Here is a 17,227-nt window from a genome sequence, read left to right on the forward strand (position 1 = left end):
GCTCTTCCTATCGCTTCCGTGATCTCGGTCGGCGTCACTGCTTGTACAACGTCGAAGCCCGGGTTCCAGCTGCCCAAAAAGGCTTGGTCTTCCACGTCCGTCAGGTTGGCTGGTGGGTCCGGGAAGAACCTCTCGGCCAGCGCGCTGGCCTTTTGGTCGTGCGTTTTGGCCGTTACCTGTCCAGAAGAGTCCTTAAATTCCGGCAGCCTCGGTGGTTCTGGCGGCAAAAAGCTCCGCGGCCTAGCCCATCTTTCCAAGCTCCACATCTGATCGGGCTTCTTTGCCTCGCTTGCTTCCTGTAGGCTGTTTCTCCAAGCCCTCGTCCGTGCTTCGCGCGTTGTTCTGGCAAGGTCCTTGAGCCTTTCGCTGAGCTCCTCCCAACAGTACTCTGCCCTAGTCTCCTTCGCCAACCTCTCGGCTCTCCTGGCCTCCCGGGCGGCCTGCTGCACCTCCACAGTCCACCAGGGAGAGCTGTAGCCGCAGCTCGCCTTCTTCCGTGGAGTGCTTTCCCCCGCGACCCAGGTGAGCCACTCAACCAGGCTATCGAAAGCTTTGTCAAGACCCTCGACTGTCCGGGTCCTGGCCGGTAGTCCGTCCGGTCCCGGGTCCGTGAGCCCCATGGCCTTGCATAGCAACGCTGCTTCAGCCTTCACCCTCTCTCTGTCCATCTTGTTCCAGGCCCAGCCGTCCGGCTGGGTTGGCTTCGGCCCCAGCCTCCCCTCGATCTCGAGCACCTGTGGGTAGTGGTCTGACTTTCCGCGACACTCCTCCCCGTAGTATGTTGTCTGGAGGTTTCCCGAGGCCCAGAAGTGGTCTATAGTTGACGGACGGCCCCGCTGTCGCCCCTGAGGGGCTCGTGTTGTTGCTCCCCTTGGGGTCCTGATGGTGAGGTCCCACAGGAGACCCAGCTGCAGTAGGTCTTCAGACTCCCTGTCGTAGCGCCCGAAATCGTCCCACAGTGGGTGCTTCAAGTTGAAGTCACCTGCCAGAACCACCGGGTGGCTTGGCCTTGGCCGCCCTTGCAGGGCTCTCGGTACGTTCTCGCCGCCGGGAGGGTTGTATATGGACCAAAGCTCCAATCCGGGGTCTTCCCTTCCGAGGTCCGCCTCTGGGAACCACACGCGGCACCAATTCTCCGTGGCTTCGGAGTCCCACTGCCTGATTTCAAATCTTTTGCTTACATATATCGCTGCCCGCCCCTCGAGTTTGTGTACCAGGTGGTATCTGCTGCTCCGGGGGCAGTATGTAGACTCCGTCGCCTTATTAATCCACGGTTCTTGCACAGCCAAGAGGTCGTATTTGGCCTCTTCCAGCAACACTTCCAGTGTTTGCTTGATTCCTTCGGTGTTCCAGAGTAAAATTTTAATTTTCATCGCCTGCGACGGTGATCGAGTCCATCGTAGTGTCCCCCTCGGGGTCGCGTTGGTTCGGAGTAGCAGTGACCGCAGGGTTGGCGGCGACGGCAGGCGTTGGTCCGGTAGCCGGTTCGGGCGCCCGGGGCGGCGGAGCGGCGGTGTAGACACCGTTGACTACCGGGTTTGCGAACTGCACCCTCGGAGCCTCGAAGTTGATCCTGGTCTGCTGGGGGTCTAAGAGAGCCTGACGTTGGGCCGCAGCCGCATTCGTCGGTCTTCCTCTCAACCTCTTCCTGCCTACCACCTGATAGCTGTCGTCGCCCCTCTCCTCGCCCTCGAAGTTAAACGCGGGAGCGCTCGTAGGGGCCGTGCTGGCAGAGTTCGCCGCTGCGGTCTCATAAGTCCGTGGCCGGTACTGGTAGGCCTCCTTGGCCTTGGCGAGGGTCCTCGACTTCTCCGGGCACTCTCCTGACCACGCCGGATGCCTTCCTCCGCAGGCCGGGCATCGGAGCGGAATTTCGTTTTTGTGAGTAGGGCACTGGTTCTCGCCGTCCCTGCTGCCCTCTCCATGGGCTTTCGTCCCGCAGCGCGGGCACAATGGGGTAGCCTTGCAATGATGTTGTGTGTGTCCCCACTTCCAGCACTTGTAGCACTGTGTTGGGCTGAGGGCAGCCCAGTAAGGCTCGCAGTCCAGTAGTTGAGCCTTCCAGATCACTCCCTCGTCGCACGCCTTGCGTGCTTCCTCCTGGGAGGTTAAAGCAACCAACACTGTTGCCCGGGTCGCCTCCCTGTGTCTCGGCACTCTGAACTTCACTTTATCGACTGTGTGGAGGCCTGTTTGTTTCCCGAATTCCTCCTCGGTGACCCCCTGGAGGTCCTTCTTCCACACGCCCTTTAGCAGGACTGCAAAGGTTCTCTTGCTCTCCTCGGCCTGCTCTCCGAAAGCCTCCTTGATCCAGTTGGTGTTCATCGAGTGCCAATCTCTCGCGCCTGCGTTCTGGAATGTGACGATTGTATCGCCGCTGGGGAGCCTTCGGGCCGCAACTGCTCCCTTCTTGATAGACACCCGGTTGATGGCCTGGATGGTTTCTTGCGGGGTGCGTTTGGCGAGATCGGCTGGCATTCCTCTGCCTCTGACTAGAATCTCCTTGTTTATGCGGGTCGGCACTATCTTTGTCGGCGTGTTAGGCTGCGGCTGAGAGGGGGCAGCTCCATGAGCGGCCACTGCGGCCCAGGATCCTCTGTCCTGGGCTCCGGTTCCGTTGACGGCTGCCTTCATTTCCTCGGCCACCACCTTGCGGAGGTTGGCAAGCGAGATGTTTCCAGTCTGTGACTGAGACGCGTTGTGCACCTTCCGGACGGCTGCTAGCAGGTCCTGTCCCATGCCTCTGGCTGTCCCTTTCTTCTCGGGGTCTGCTAGTCCCACCAGCTCGTCAACCATCTTCTTGATAACCTCTATGTCGGAGGGTGGGGGTGAGAGGGGCGGGGTGGGGGGCAAGTGTCGGGACTGCTCTAGCCCACTTCTTCCCCTTTGGACTGGGGCAGCAGGGCCGGCCATCCCGCCTCCACTCAGGGGTTCAGGGGGGCGTGGTCGTCTGGGTAACTGTGGGTGGGTCGGGTAGCTCGTGGGTCCGTGCGTGGGCGATAGAGATTTCCAGGGCGACTGCGTGTCCCGGATCGCCCTTCTTTCCACGCCACTGCGGCCGCGCTGCGGATTGCGCGTCGGTGCACGTGGTGTGGCTAGATAGGGCTTTGCGAGAGCTTTCGATCAACGCAAGCTTTGGGACTTTTGGGGCCGAAATTCAAGAACGTTCAGCTCCCGCCAGTAATTATCTCGATGTTCAAATGTGGTTACGATGTTGCTTGCCTTAAGGAACGTTCACTATTATATCAAGCTACCTACCATTAGGGCTAACTTATATATGGCTGCCTCTCCGTTTCACCCAAACTAATAATGAAAGCTTTCGAAAAAGCCCATTGTCGTGGTCCCCATGCCGCTTGTTCTAGTCTTGTCTCTTCATTACCGAGCTGGAAATCTGGGAGGCTGCAAATACCAGATGCCGCTCGGTCTCAGCACACGAAGGCTGGGCTGGTTGTAATCAACAACTCTTCCTTGGTTGAAAGAAAGATATATATCTACACAGTGAACGAAAAAGACGGGGACCCCAGGACCTCCGTAGTTGGTGAGACGAGACTTGGGCCCTCTGTGAACGTGACGGAGACGAGGGCCTTTTCCATGGCTGCCAGTGAAACCCCTAGACCAGCCATTAGACCCACATAGCGCTCTTGTTCTCCTGAGGGGCTTACGAGTCTAGGCCACAACCGCCTCAGCCTTCCTTTTGTAAAATCGCTCTGCCTCATCTAGGCGCAAGGTGCAAAGTCGCCTTCCACCACTTCTCCTCAACTTCTCGTAGTGGCCCGGGCAAGAACTCACGTAGAAAATAGCGACTTAGCGCTGGATAGACTGTAGAAGTCCGTAATTCCCTTATGGCCTTCTTCGTGCGGCTCACTTCCAGCCCCCTGAGCGAGAGGCCTTTTGGAGTGCCATGATGTTGATCTTCGGAGGGACGGGGGGGCCATCATGTGCCAGCTGCATCACATACCCGGCTCTGACACATAAGGTACTCAACCCTGCAGCTATCGAGTCACAGATGTGCCTGTGACATCAACATTAAAAACATGAGCGTTAAACATCCGCGGCTATCAGCCCACTTGCCGAACATGGTGTGGCCACGTCAAAATTCAGGACCAGGTATCTAGGTACTTACCTAACTAGGTACCTATGGATGAGTCGTCCAATTCCTCGTTGTTATGGTTTCCCGGAAAGCGTCCTGGACTGTCAACGGTAACGTCTAGCTAAAGAGACCATACTGACTGCATTCATAGTTCGAAGGGGCCGTTGGGCAGTAAATGTTTCGAGAAAGGTCGGGCTGTCTTGATTCGGAGATTTTCGATGTTTGACCATCCGGAGGTGTTTTTGGTCTCTCCTTCGGCTCAGTACCGGCCCCATATTTAGGTACACAAGCACGCACTGGGTCGAATGCCGAGTCCGAGGTTGCACCGCTTCGCATCCTAAGTTTCGTTCCCGGCCCGCCCAGGAGCACGTGAAACTCACGGGTGCCGGGGCTGCCGCCTAATTCCACCGCTCTTGCTTCTAGGAAACCTCGGAGTCCAATTTGAGGGATTTATATGGTGTGCTTACGTCTGCTGTCCTAGGTTTCGCACCTATCCTACCATGGCGCAACCTTCCGCCATTGTTGAAAGCTTCCAGCATTCTGCGAACGTAAACATGGCGAACGAGTACAATGCCGGACAGGACGAGGAGGAGAATACATCAAATGAGAACAGCGAGCCCCAACTCGACTCCTCTTTGCCGCCCGTCGACCGGGGGAAGGATGCGTGGCTGTTTTTGGCCGCTTGCTATGTCATTGAAGCTGTAACATTCGGTGAGTTTTACCGCGTGTCTTTAAGCTCATATCTGTCCTTCGAGCTGAGCCTACCCTCGTGCTGCCAGGGTTCGGCTTTTCGTTCGGCGTCTTGCAGGACTATTACAGCTCCCACGAGCCGTTTGCGGGCTCGAGCAGCATTGCTGCCATTGGTACAACCACGACAGTAAGTGCACCCCGACATATCCCCTCGTTACGTGGATGCGTGCATGGGCCCGCCCTGAATCTTAACCCCCTCCTTATCACCAGGGAATCATGTACCTGGCGACGCCATTCGTGCTTACCATATGCCGCCTGTACCCTCGCTGGGCCCGGTGGTCCACGCTTGCCGGACTCTTCCTCGCGTCTCTGTCTTTGGTGGCCAGCTCATTCTGCGGCGGCGCGCTTCAACTCGTCGGAGTCCAGGGAGTGCTCTTTGGCGTTGGTGGGTGTGTAGCATACTGCCCATCCACGTTGTACATCGACGAGTGGTTCTCCCGACGCAAAGGCCTCGCCTACGGCCTCGTGTGGAGCGCCGCAGGGGTCGGCGGTGTCGTTTTTCCTCTCGTCCTCCAGGCTTTGCTCGACACCCTCGGGTTTCGAACAGCCATGAGAATATCCGCCTGCATCCTCTTCGCGTGCTCGGCCCCCCTAGCTTTCTACGTCAAACCTAGACTCCCATACCTCGCAAATCCCCACAACGTCAAAAAGCCCTTCGACATGCGGTTCGTCACGTCCCGGCGGTTTGTCCTCCACCAAACAGCGAACGTGATCGAGGCAACCGGCTACTTCCTCCCGGGCATCTACCTGCCAACCTACGCCCGCGAGACCTTCGGCACTTCGACGTTCATGTCCGCGTTGACGCTCATGCTGAGCAACATCTCCGCGACGGCCGGCCTCGCCATCATGGGCTCCATGACCGACCGGCTGCACGTCACGACGTGCATGATCATCTCGGCGGCGGGCGCGTCCGTCTCTGTTTTGGTCGTCTGGGGGCTGGCGGAATCGCTTCCTGTTCTGTATGTGTTTTGCGTCTTGTACGGAATATCTGCCGGGTCCTGGGCATCGACCTGGCCGGGAATCATGAAGGAGGTGTCGCAGAACGGTGAGGAGGAGGGGTACGGCCACATTGACCCGGTTATGGTGCAGGGCCACCTTTGTGTTGGGCGGGGGGTCGGGAATGTCATTTCTGGTCCCTTGAGTAATGCTCTCATTAAGGGTATGCCGTGGAAAGGGCAGGTTATGGGAGGTTATGGAACTGGGTATGGTGTGTTGATTGCGTATACTGGCCTGACGGCAGTGTTGAGTGGCATGGGCTTCCTGTGGAGGTTCCTGGGTCTGCTTTGAGGCGGTGGTAGACCCGGCTTTGTAACAATACATGCGCCAACAAAACCCTAACGGAACCCCGGAGAGGGCGTTCACGCTTATGCGTAGGGTTGCGGGTACACCAACCGCCCCGTGCAGTTGAGACGTCGAGCTCCGATGTGGGCGGCCACGGGCGTGGCATGTATAATACCGGGGGGACGTGGGAAATAGCCAACCTCTAAGGCTTGGTGATCATCCTAACTATTCTACGTCGTGGGTTGGATAAAGGGGTTTATCGGGCGGCCTTCTGGGTGACAGGTCAAAACATACGCACAGTTGATATGAGTAGAGTACATAGCCCCAGGACAAGTGGCTAGCAAGCATGGATGTACGTGGAAGTGAGTGCCTGCATAAACGTAGGTTTCATGGTAACATGTCTTCCGCTCGGCTTGACTAGATACTGCGGACCCCCCATCAGTATTTCCGTAGCTATCACATAGCTCTGAGCTACTATGCCGCCTCAGACGCCGATGCCTCGACTTCCGAGGTAAAGCGGCCCGGGTCGGTAATGTAGGCGTGGACTAGGTCTCTTGCGGCGAGAGCATCCTCCAAGCTGTCATGGCCCTTGGTGCCCACCTGAATCGCCCGGCCCAAGTGCTTCATGGTAAGTGCCTTGAGTGACATTCCGTCAGGGTTGTTTTTGCGGCGCGGCTGTTTATTGCCCGGCTTTCTTTCCGTGGCCTTATCCCCTTCCTTGGGTTTGTTCACTTCTTTAGCTTTAATCACTTCGTTGGGTTCCGCCCCGTCCTTGTCGTAGAGCTTTGCCCCTCCCTTTTCGTTTAGCTCAGGGTCTTCCGGGGTGCCGCCGCGCTCCGCGACTCCCTTGGGCTCGTCCCATTTGGCCTCTTCCTCTTCCTTCTTCCTTCTCTCTCGTTCCGCTCTCAACTCGGCTTCCTTCCGCCGAGATGATTCAATGAGAAAAAAGTCGACTACGCGATGGTGGATCCATCGGAGAGAGCAGAGATCGTTTTGAGCCCCGTGTCCAATGACGATGGTGGATGGTCCCACGTATCGAAAGATGGCCTTTCGAGCAGCGGCTTTGCCAAGGATGCACTTGTGCTCACGGCGCGCCCTCTCCATGTCGCCTTTTGTAACGCCCGACCATCGCGTATTGAAGTGCATCATCGGAACGTCAGGATAGACCAGGCTGTCAATGAGAGCCTTTCCAGTGAAGTAGTCAACAACGGTAAGACGGATGAGTTCGCTATCGCCGTCGAAAGCGGTGCCCATCTCACAGTCGATGGCTACTGCAGCGCGATGGTTGGGCTTCATTTCCGGAGCGGTGACATGGAACTGCCAGCGTCGCTCATTTGCTCCGCCCTGATCATCCCTCACGTCATGGTCCTTCTTAATCGTGCAAGGGTCTTTGCTGACATGCTTCCGGCAGCATGTCCACACCTGAAAAGGCCGAGATCAGTTTTTTGATTCCAAGTTGACAGCTCGTGAATTGTCTTACTTTATAGACCACCTTTCCAGTGTGAAACCTGCATTCCAAGGGCTTTGTGGCCGCGACGTCAGTGCCGCGATGATTTGGGTTTTCCTGCGCTTGAGAGTCGCTATCCTGAGTTTTCGGCGGCTTGTTTTCGGCAACTTCGGTATTGTGGTGTCGAATGCGGGGTGGCTTCGCAACTGTATATAGCGTGAACGTCAGTGAGCCGGCGATATAGAGCCGGTCATTCCTCGGCCGGTGTTGTGAAGGCAGCTCGTGACTCACCTCGGACGCCGCATCTAGTGCATCGTCTCTTTTGATCGAGTTCAGTATCGGTGAGCTTCTCGACGACATAACCAGCCCGCTTCAAAGCCTTGGTGGAGGCAACGAGCTTGTTCAGCTGCTCGACTGATTCCGCATTCTGTTGAATGGGCCCGGTGGTGATGAGCACCGTGCCTTCTTTGAGGGCTGAAAAGGCGCCGTTTTGAGCCATGATCAATGTTGTTGACGCAAATTACTTTCCACAATGATAAAATGCCGCACAGAAGTTGGAGTTGGGATGCGCTTTAAGGTTTCGGAAGGACAGTCCGGCGAGAGGAAGTAATGGGCGGCCGCTCAAGGCAGCAACTTGCAAGGCTCACTTGTTGGAGGCCCAACAACGGCAAACATTTGCATGTTGCACAAAGGCTGCACGTGATGCAAAATGAGTTGTGTAGAGCATTGCTCTGCCCCAATTGATGGATGCGAAAGCTGCAGCTGCCCCATGTCAACGGCTGTACGATAGGTTCAACGTCGTCCTCGGTTGCTGGACCCGCAATCCATCGACCAAGAGCGAGGCCAACCCGACTGCTCTTGGCTCAAGTATCGAGGTACTGCAGTATTTTGTCCAAGGCTGTCTGGTATAACGTCTGAGTAACAGCTCCATTTACTATGAGTTCAAGCCAGCTGCAAGGTTGAATGAAGCAACCATTCTCCAACCCCTAAAGGTCTCTAGGCAGATTACTGGGCGCTTGGTGGTACCTTCCCATTCATGATGTAAGTACCTTAGGTACCTTAGTTAATGGTCCAGTGTTCCAGGTTGCAATTCTTATTTTTTTGGGAGGTCTTCGACTTGTTGTGGCTTACATTACCTACGTCCGCATTTTAAGCTGGAGATTTTCGAGGCATTCTCCGTCCACACCCGCCCTGAAGCCTCCACCCCTAACGGACTTGGGGATAAAAAGTACCTTACCTAGGTATCCAGTCACAAGTTCAGCCCAACAACACCCTACCACGACCATCTACCGCAAATAAACCAACAACGCCTCGGCCGCCTTGACCTCAAACGCCGCCTGCCCGTTCTCCACCCTCGTCGTCTCGAACACCTCCTTCCCCGCAACCACACACGTCCCATCCGTCCACTTCTGCCCCCCAAACGAGATCGCATCCCCCCGATCCACCCTCGCCAACGAACTCACCCCCGTCAACCTCTTCGCCCTCACCTCCCCCACCGCCCCCAACCCCGTCAACGTAAACACCTGCGCCCCCCTCCTCGCCCCCCCACCCGCATAATACTCCGAATTCAACAACAACACCCGCAAAGCCCTCCCCTCCCCATCAAACACCACGTACACCCCGTCCTTCGTACTCCCATCATCCAGCGCCGCGATGGTGCGCGCCCCCGCCGTCAGCGCCACCGCCGCCGTCGCCCCGTAGTACGGCGCCCCCATGCTGTACCGCCCCCAGAAACAGTACTGGCAGTTGCCCACCGTGCCGTGGTGGAAGTAGGTGCGCGAGATGTTGGTCGCGGCTAAGCGGAGGGCGTAGTCCATTGTCCAGAGGGCTGCGCCGAAGGTCGGGGATACGTTGGCGGCGCCGCCGCCGGAGACTATGGGGGGGAGAAAAAGGGGGGGGTTAGTTGGGGAATGGGGAAAGGGGGGGTTGGTTTGGGGGAGGGAGGGCATACCGGAGTTGGTCTCGCCGAGGACGTATTCCTTGCCGGTTTGTTGCTTGACCGCGGCTACGTCGGCGGCGAACATGCTGCGGACGTTGCTGGCTGTCTGGGAGTGCGATTGCAGCTTCTGGATGTCGCCGCCGGGGTAGTTGTGGTGGGCGTAATGCCGCACGTATTGCTTCGACGTTGCGTTCTCTTTTGCGATCAGCTGCGCGGCTCCCCATTGCGGAGGGGCTTGGTTCCAGTTCCCGGCTTGGATGATGTTGGTTTTGCCCACGGCACTGCCGACCCGGATGTTCCAGTCTACCTGGGATGAGGCGTCCACTGAGGGGTTCCACGTTCCGCTGGCGATGGGCTGGCCATCTTTAGGGTAGTCTGGATACAGGTAAGCGTTTGACGGCTTTATATGGTGATGCTCTGCTCACATTCGGGCTCGTTCCCTAGCTCAATGGCCAGGAGGTTCTTGACTTCAGCCACAGCTACCTTGGCAGCGGCAATCGTGTTGTCGATGTTATTCTTTCCACGGTTCAAGCCAACCACGACGCTTCCGGGATATGTGCCTGCAAGACTCATGAACTTCGGCCCAAAGGTCAATGTCATGGGGGCATCAGCCGGGTTCGCAACCGAGTACACGACGTAGGCCGATGTCGATGCGTCAAAGGAGGCTCTATCCTGCGTTGTCCCGCCAATGCGGATCGGCGGCCAGACTCCAGTGAGGTCTTTCCAGTTGGATAAACATTGGTTTGTCGCGGTGACGTTGGTAAGATACGACGGAAAGGCAAAGAACTCAAAGGAGATACCCAGGGGTGCTGGGTCAAGTGGTGCGTAGGAATGCCCTCCGTCGCCTACCTTGCTCGGGATCGCAAAGGTAACGGCAGCGTTGATCCCCTGAGGGATCATTGCGGCGCAAAATACACCTAATTTTGCTATTCTCCCCATCCGGAAAACTCAAGAAACGTATTGTTGGGAGGTAGGTGAGCGGGTTAAAAGTTTGAAGGCACCCTTTTTGCAGCAGGACATTCACATATCTAGCTCCTTGTTTTGGAGGTCCCGCCTTACCTCCTGGTGTCCGCTTCGGTGTTTTAGCCACCGATGTGACGCAAGGTTGCGATCCATTTGGCTGCAATTCTCCCGAATCTCGCCTGCTCTCTGCCGTCCTGTGTTTCTCGGTTTGGCCAATCTGCGGGGAAGCCGTGCCCGCGGATAACACCTTGAACCCTTGTCCCTAAGGGGTTTTGATAGGTGCTTTTCGGATTATCCGCCGCCGACGGAACGGAGACAGGCAAGGACGGGACTCTTGCCTTCAGAGTAAAACCCGCCCAATGCCTACACCGCCCCGGATGAGCAACACCAGGCAGAGTTACACTCACATGCGTATCGATATGGGAGGAAGCCATCTTGTTTTCTATCAATCTTGTAACAAAGTAGGTAGCCAATTTTGAACCCTTTGGAACCCAAACTCCCAAGACCATCCACTGACTAGGTCAAAGTCCGCATGTCCAACCCCGGACCTAACTCTCCTTCTTTTGCCCTTTCATCCCATGATTTGCAGGAATGGGCCCCTTTCGAGATCCTTTAACACCCTTCTTGGCGACCCTTTTCCGAGCTCGTAGAGCAGCAACAGCATCGTTAAAGCGCTTCCAGAGATCCTTCGACTTGTTGAGCGGCCCCTGGCAAGCATCAAGCACGTCCTGCCTGCCGAGGTCCCCGAAATCCAGCTGCTCCCGCGAGATGGAGAACGCCCCGTCGGCAACGGTGAGGCTTTCTCCGGGTTCGGGCATCTTGTCGAGCATAGTCAACACGGAGGTACTCCGCCGCATCATCTGCTGGTAGGTGTCGACGACTAGGCTCTCCGCCCGCTCCACAATCTTGACAAAGTTGTGCGCCCTCTTCAGCTAGTGGCAAAACGACTCGGGAGTTGTCGCCAAACCCTTGTGCCCCTTCGAGCCGTCAACCCTCATTTCCAGCTTCTCCACGGCTTGGGTTGCCAGGCTGACAAAGGCTTTGAGCATGGCTTTTTGTACACGCATCTTGGAACCGAGCCGCTCCACGTCCAAGCGGTCCCGAGAAAGCCTGACGATTTCCTCGTTCGGCGCGTCGGCGTCAATGATGGTCGCCGAGTAGAACAACTCCGCCGTGGGGAAGTAGGGGGCCCGGTCTTCACCCTCCCACCGCTTCCACGGGGCCGCCAGTATCGTGGTATCTGGCAGCACGGTGGTGATCGGGTGGTACTCGCTGATGTATAAGACGTTGGGGCAATGCTCCTCGGGCATCCGGTGGTCCACTGGCACCTCGTCGGTGTTCTGCTGGAACCACCGACATTTGACGGTCTGGTAGCATCTCGCACAGCAGTCATGCCAATCGCACTTTTTGTATAGGTCGAGCCCTGGGACTTTGGGTGGAAGGCTAATTATTGGATTTTGGCATGAGCATTTGTCGACTACGGTTGAAGAGGTGAAGTCGCTAGGCCCGCCAGGTTCGCTAAAGGGGTCCGTGGCGATGGGGATGCGCCCATCATGATTGGAGAAATGGATGATCCGGACTTTGCACATGTTTGCTTTTGGCTTGTAGGGGTTGTGACCGAGCAGTGTTGTTGAATCTTTGAGCATCCAATAAAAAACGGGTGGCGAGGAACAGACAACGGGAAAAACTGAAAAAGAGAAAAGAGGGAAAGGACGGGACTGTGCTCCAGGTCCTGGGGGAAGAGACGTTAAGTACGACGGACAACTTTGCTGTTTTGTGGGCCTGGTTTCTTTGTTGGCACTGGCGAAGGAACGGAGGTTTTCGACGCTCCCAATAGGTACAAGCAAAGAACCATTGTCGTGCTTTCACCAACATGATGCGAATATCCAAGGAGGTCCCTAGGTGCCTTGTGCACCTAATTTAGCAAGCCCACTCATCTAGGTACCCGGTTTCTCGATGTTTACTCCCCTTTCCACGTCCAATATTATCAAACACCACTCGTCTGATATCAACCCTTTAGATCACGGCGGGGTACTTCATACTCACTTGGCCCTCGCTAGACTTAAGCGGGCATCGGAAAGCCTTTAAGTCACCTCGACTTCTGCAAAGCAACCTAAGTAGGTACCTAAGTCTTGTCTTCTATCCACGATAAAGCCGTCCCTAATTTTGAGATCGCGACTACAGCATATAACCTAACATACTGGCAGTACACACTCTACTACGCCCCCTCATGTCCCTTCAAACTGGGTTCAGTCCCCCAGTGGCGAAATAGTTCCATGTTTCTAGGCACTGAGTACATACCCGCGTGATGATCCTAGTGCCTCGCCCGGCGAACAGGGAGACCAACTCGGCCCCCCTGGCATAGCCCCATCCCCGCGCCCGCTGACCCGAAGGGGGCCTCGGTTGCCTGGAGCAGCTTTTTGGGCTACAAGGTGTACCACGATAGAGGTAGGAGGTAGTTTCGGGTTCAACGGTTTTGTCGCAGAGCCTAGGATGAGATCTGGTGGAAGCGGGAAACCAGCGACATGATGTGTAGGGCCGGGGCCCAGCCCACCACCATTCCCTCCAAATTGGGTGTCAAACTTCCGACGATTGATAATACGCATGCTCTGGGTGGTGCTAATACAAGACTCACCGAGTATGAGGTGCACTGTACAGAACAATAGAGAGTGGCAAGTCGCGCCCCTGGATAAAGGGCGAGAAAAGGCTATTGGGGAGTTATTGGAAGATATCATTCCATGAAACATCGAAAACACACATTCCAGCTTCTTGTATAACATAGAAGCCCTCGGGATCAAGTCCGATGCGCTATGGAGGTTGATATAGCACCCGGCCGAACGAGCCGGTATTAGCACGCCCTTCTCCCTCGCCAGTTCCATCCTCGAGGTCATTCTGGTCATTTTATTCGGCTTTGACCCCGTGAGAATCATGATAACCATCAATACAGAAATTTCCATCATCATGGCTGGAAGCACCTCGTGAAAGGTGTGTACATACTAGTGGTGACCCCAAGCGAGATGGTTAGTCTTGAAAGTACCTACCTACTACCTACCTAGAGGTAGCCCAGTCATCTGGACTGGTTCCAGAAGCCGCACGGCCTGCAAATGATGTTCGGTTACAAACGAGGACACCGTTCAAGTTTCATTTGATCCAGAACACTTGAATCCCCTCTGATAATATTTGAACATGTTTCTAAGAATGTTCAAGCTACCATTCCCCGAGCATTCACGTTTTCATTCAGATGCCTGGCATCCAACCGCCCGGCAGTGTGATACTTTTGTGTGCAGACACGAATAGGACGCACACCGAGAGTCATCATTACCACGAGGTAGTATAATTAGTCTCCCTCGTCTGTTGGCCTTGGGCCACGACATCAAGGTCAGCTGGGGTCAGTCGGGGAAACATCAATTGGGCTGCTTTATATTGAGCAAAATCAATAATAGGATCGGTTGTGAAGGGTTGGTTGCATCCGCTGGGTCCGAACCAATATTTCGTTCCTGTCAACCATGGAACTAGACCGTGGGCCGTAATGGAAAGCGGAGTTGAAGGAATATGCTAACCAAAGTGCATGCATGACAATTCAGGGTGCTACCACATGATAAACGAGGTCGTCGCCGATAGCCTAACAGAACCATGGGAGACGTTTGTTTGTACCACATAGTTCGACTTTAACCGGCCTTGTCTGCTTCGTAGGTTCCATCAGCTTGTAAGCGCGCCGTTCCGGTGAGGATACAGCCCCGGGAACGGAGTACGAAGGCTGTGGGACCAGGGTAATAATAGACATATAATGCCATCACGGTGGGGAGCTTATAGCATGCATCTACAGGGCCTCCTGCGGCATCGCTAACTCTCGGGCTCTCATCGGACCACCTCGAGATAGATAAATCACCTATCCATACGTTGAATCTCTAGAATCAGTAAACTCAATCATCACAGAGACTATCTCAGGCAATGGAAATTGGGTTTACGGCAGGATTCTGCGAACCATTGTCATGCCAACCCGGTTTTGAAGCCGACCTCAAGTGCCATGGGCTGGCGCGGGATATTGGGATGCGTCCACGAGAGTTGTTGGGAACTAGGCGAGATTGTGCATAGATTGGCCTGCTTCGGCCGCATTAAACAACAAATCCAGACGTTTGGTGACTGTGCTGGCCATTCTATAAAGTATCGGGTTCCGGTAAACATTTCGTCTCTGTCCTGAGACTCCCCAGGTTCTTCTCCGTCTACCTGCTCATCTTGATATTCCTGACATTCATACCACGATGAAGGTCTTTGCAGTTCTTCTAAGCCTTGGCTTCGTCGGAGGAGTCATTGCCGCGGAACAGTGCCCCGGCAGCTGGTATCTCGAGCCGGATGACTGCATCTGCATGAATAGCCGGGAGGGATACTTGCTCAAGGACCAGACACTGGGATGCTGTAGGTCGATGGGTTATAAGACGTATGACAACGTGAGTTTCCCGCCGCTGAGCCCGTGCAGCTCTCTATGTTAACCGGTCTCACCATGATTCAGATCTGCGCTGTGGACCGCAACAAGCGACAGGCGTTCAAGGACTGCTGCAAAAACCTGAACCAGGAAAGCGTTATTGGCCATTGTCGCTGAATTTCAAATGATCACGTCGCGCTGGAATCCAGGGGAGTGGGTTCGAAACTCAGTGGCGGAAAGCAAAGGGGGGCGGTTATTTAGTACGTCGAAACGTAATGAATTTGAGTAACGCATCTTTTTTTTTGGACACTTTTTGAGAAACCAAATTTGCTCCAAAACTTTGATGAGAACCAAAAGAGGAGCCCGGATTGCCAAGAACTGCGTCGGTTCTGCTTGGTTTGGCTCAGCCGGGCCGACCTCGCAGAAATTCCTGACCCACTCCGATCAATTCCGCCCGTTTTCTGCAAGTTTGCAGATCGTGTCTGCCACGGCGTCGAAATTTAAACGAGCATCCATTTGGTATCGTTCCCGCCCATAGCAAGTCAAACCCAATTCTTTGCCTCTTTATGATCGTACTGACAGCGTGTGCCTAAAGATCAGTCCATCGTCCACTCCACACCGACGCCGTCTTCCACCGAAAAGTGACCATCCATGTCCCGGAACATGTCTTGGTTGAGGTCGACTAGCTCTTCGCTCGGTCGCGGCTCCCAATACTTGTTGCAAGGCAATGCGCCGATATACGCATTGAGGGCCTCAGCCGCAGCTACGGCTTGCATAGGAAGGATAGGGACGGCCCAAGTGACGCAGACATCTAAGCCCTTCGGCCGGCCGCCCAGCACTCGCAGGACTGCGAACAATGACGGTCGAACTTCGAGGTTTACGAGATCCGATGCCTCGCAGACTGGACCACCAGTACGGGCTGATGGCGAAAATACCCCGACCGAGCCAGCGTCGACCCAGCCCGATTCTTCAGAACCTACCGCATCCAGCCAGTTTACGATAACCTCCCAACTCGCTGGGTCGTCGTCTTGGGGTCACCAAGCGGAGCCCAATCCGAATTTCCCGATACCACCAAAGGCGCGAAAGCCCGTGGACACGTCGAGCAAGGAATATAAACAATTTGCGAGCAGATACGTGCGCTTTGTTGTTGCGTTGCCGTTCTTGTTGGTCACGTCGTATTTCCTCTACGAAAGACGTAAGTGGCTTGCCGACTTGGCCGACTCATTGATTGGTATTGACGCGAAAGATAAAGTCGAGCCGCAGCTCAAGCTCCGAATTGTTTCCGCCGGTTCGTCCTCAACACAGGAGCCGAGCTCTGGTGATAAGTAGTTTGCCGCACTCGTTGGGACCAAGAACTTGCCCCTCGTTAGGCTCGAGGTGTCGCTGTCACCATGCCGTGGGGATCCATCCCTGGAGGAAGCCCGCATGGTAGCGTGGCAATTGTCGCCGCCGTTTAAGCCGTTGTCATGTGCACCTCAAGCGCGCGCTCGGGTGATAGGAAAATCCGTCGAGCTTGCTGCCGCCGGAGCATCGCGGTGATAACTCGCATATACTCGCCGTTCACGAACTGCCGCGTCCCACACTTGCTGATGCAAACGTAGTGTAAGCCATACAACCACGAACGCCCCGCCTGGTACTTATCACTGCCACTACGGTACCAGCAGCGAAACGAAACACCAGTGTTCTCAAGCAGGCTATCGGACTCACAATTAGGCTCCGGCACCACTCAACCCGGTTTTGGGGGTTGTCCGCCAAGCTTGGCCCCTCGAAAGCCTAGCTTAGGAACCCCTACTCTCCACATCGCTGCAAAGTTGCAACGCCCCATCTTTCCGAAGGCTTCATTTCCGTGCTCCAAAGGGGTCCATGAGTCCATGTACCACAACACCCCAGTGACGTTGAAGAGACGACAACACGGGTTACATGTATTCACACTCTCTAAATCTTGCGGCAAAAACACAGATCGACCCTGTGAGTTTGGAATTTGCCCCAGGGCCAAGAGCCGTCGCCTTCGCCAAACCCTTCAATTCCACCGAACAAAATCAGCTTGAGCCCACATGAAGCAGGTTCTAGACTTGCCGGCCCCAGAAGGAATGTGCGTGATAGGAGCCCCCGTTTGAGCACGTCCCCTAAAATCACCATTGAGACTTCGCTCCTTGGCAGAAGAGCGTCGAGAGTCTTTGAGTGGCCAAGGGGAGTTGGTGGCAGGTCCACTTCCCCAGCCTCTGTCTTGACGCTAGCGATGGCTGGAACACAATGCCAGTCGCAGGAAAGTCCGGATGACTCGCCTCCCCGCTTGCTGAGGCATTACACTATTCGTACTCAGCCGAGGACCCG

General features: G+C 55.5%; 6 protein-coding genes across 6 annotated transcripts; 3 read left to right on the plus strand and 3 right to left on the minus strand.

The window, feature by feature from the left end:
- Nucleotides 1-4,924: 4,924 nt before the first annotated feature.
- On the plus strand, nt 4,925-6,443 carry F5144DRAFT_583188 (major facilitator superfamily domain-containing protein). Its single transcript, XM_066789544.1, has 2 exons — nt 4,925-4,967; nt 5,051-6,443. Exon 2 carries the CDS (start codon nt 5,057-5,059, stop codon nt 6,125-6,127), a length of 1,071 nt encoding a protein of 356 aa, XP_066640155.1. The 5' UTR covers nt 4,925-4,967; nt 5,051-5,056; the 3' UTR covers nt 6,128-6,443.
- Nucleotides 6,444-8,287, minus strand: F5144DRAFT_615214 (uncharacterized protein). The gene is made up of 3 exons (XM_066791794.1): nt 7,860-8,287; nt 7,602-7,774; nt 6,444-7,543 (listed from the first exon to the last, which is right to left on the minus strand). Exons 1-3 carry the CDS (start codon nt 8,065-8,067, stop codon nt 6,596-6,598), a joined length of 1,329 nt encoding a protein of 442 aa, XP_066640156.1. The 5' UTR covers nt 8,068-8,287; the 3' UTR covers nt 6,444-6,595.
- A 567-nt stretch (nt 8,288-8,854) lies between these two features.
- F5144DRAFT_496763 (glycoside hydrolase family 79 protein) lies at nt 8,855-10,446 on the minus strand (the record flags this gene model as incomplete). Its single annotated transcript, XM_066786166.1, has 3 exons — nt 8,855-9,441; nt 9,520-9,882; nt 9,933-10,446. 3 exons carry the CDS (start codon nt 10,444-10,446, stop codon nt 8,855-8,857), a joined length of 1,464 nt encoding a protein of 487 aa, XP_066640157.1.
- Nucleotides 10,447-10,958: 512 nt separating this feature from the next.
- F5144DRAFT_658080 (uncharacterized protein) lies at nt 10,959-12,059 on the minus strand (the record flags this gene model as incomplete). The annotated part of the gene is made up of 2 exons (XM_066793202.1): nt 10,959-11,394; nt 11,419-12,059. 2 exons carry the CDS (start codon nt 12,057-12,059, stop codon nt 11,019-11,021), a joined length of 1,017 nt encoding a protein of 338 aa, XP_066640158.1. The 3' UTR covers nt 10,959-11,018.
- Nucleotides 12,060-14,509: 2,450 nt separating this feature from the next.
- F5144DRAFT_583198 (uncharacterized protein) lies at nt 14,510-15,220 on the plus strand. Its single transcript, XM_066789545.1, has one exon. The coding sequence runs from the start codon at nt 14,733-14,735 to the stop codon at nt 14,958-14,960; it is 228 nt and encodes a 75-aa protein (XP_066640159.1). The 5' UTR covers nt 14,510-14,732; the 3' UTR covers nt 14,961-15,220.
- Nucleotides 15,221-15,556: 336 nt separating this feature from the next.
- Nucleotides 15,557-16,222, plus strand: F5144DRAFT_496078 (uncharacterized protein; the record flags this gene model as incomplete). Its single annotated transcript, XM_066786133.1, has 2 exons — nt 15,557-16,088; nt 16,140-16,222. The coding sequence occupies 2 exons, from the start codon at nt 15,557-15,559 to the stop codon at nt 16,220-16,222; spliced, it is 615 nt and encodes a 204-aa protein (XP_066640160.1).
- Between the last annotated feature and the right edge of the window lie 1,005 nt (nt 16,223-17,227).

This window comes from Chaetomium tenue, assembly GCF_020726465.1.
Source record: "Chaetomium tenue strain MPI-SDFR-AT-0079 chromosome Unknown F5144scaffold_6, whole genome shotgun sequence".
In the NCBI taxonomy this organism is placed as follows: Eukaryota; Fungi; Ascomycota; class Sordariomycetes; order Sordariales; family Chaetomiaceae; genus Chaetomium; species Chaetomium tenue.

Excerpts from the sequence above, each read along its gene's own strand:
- F5144DRAFT_583188 (XM_066789544.1), top strand. The coding sequence starts at position 5,057 with ATGTACCTGGCGACGCCATTCGTGCTTACCATATGCCGCCTGTACCCT.
- F5144DRAFT_615214 (XM_066791794.1), bottom strand. The coding sequence starts at position 8,067 with ATGGCTCAAAACGGCGCCTTTTCAGCCCTCAAAGAAGGCACGGTGCTC. Across the intron at positions 7,775-7,859 it reads CACTAGATGCGGCGTCCGAG|TTGCGAAGCCACCCCGCATT; the intron begins GTGAGTCACGAG and ends CGCTATATACAG. Across the intron at positions 7,544-7,601 it reads CTGGAAAGGTGGTCTATAAA|GTGTGGACATGCTGCCGGAA; the intron begins GTAAGACAATTC and ends CGGCCTTTTCAG.
- F5144DRAFT_583198 (XM_066789545.1), top strand. The coding sequence starts at position 14,733 with ATGAAGGTCTTTGCAGTTCTTCTAAGCCTTGGCTTCGTCGGAGGAGTC.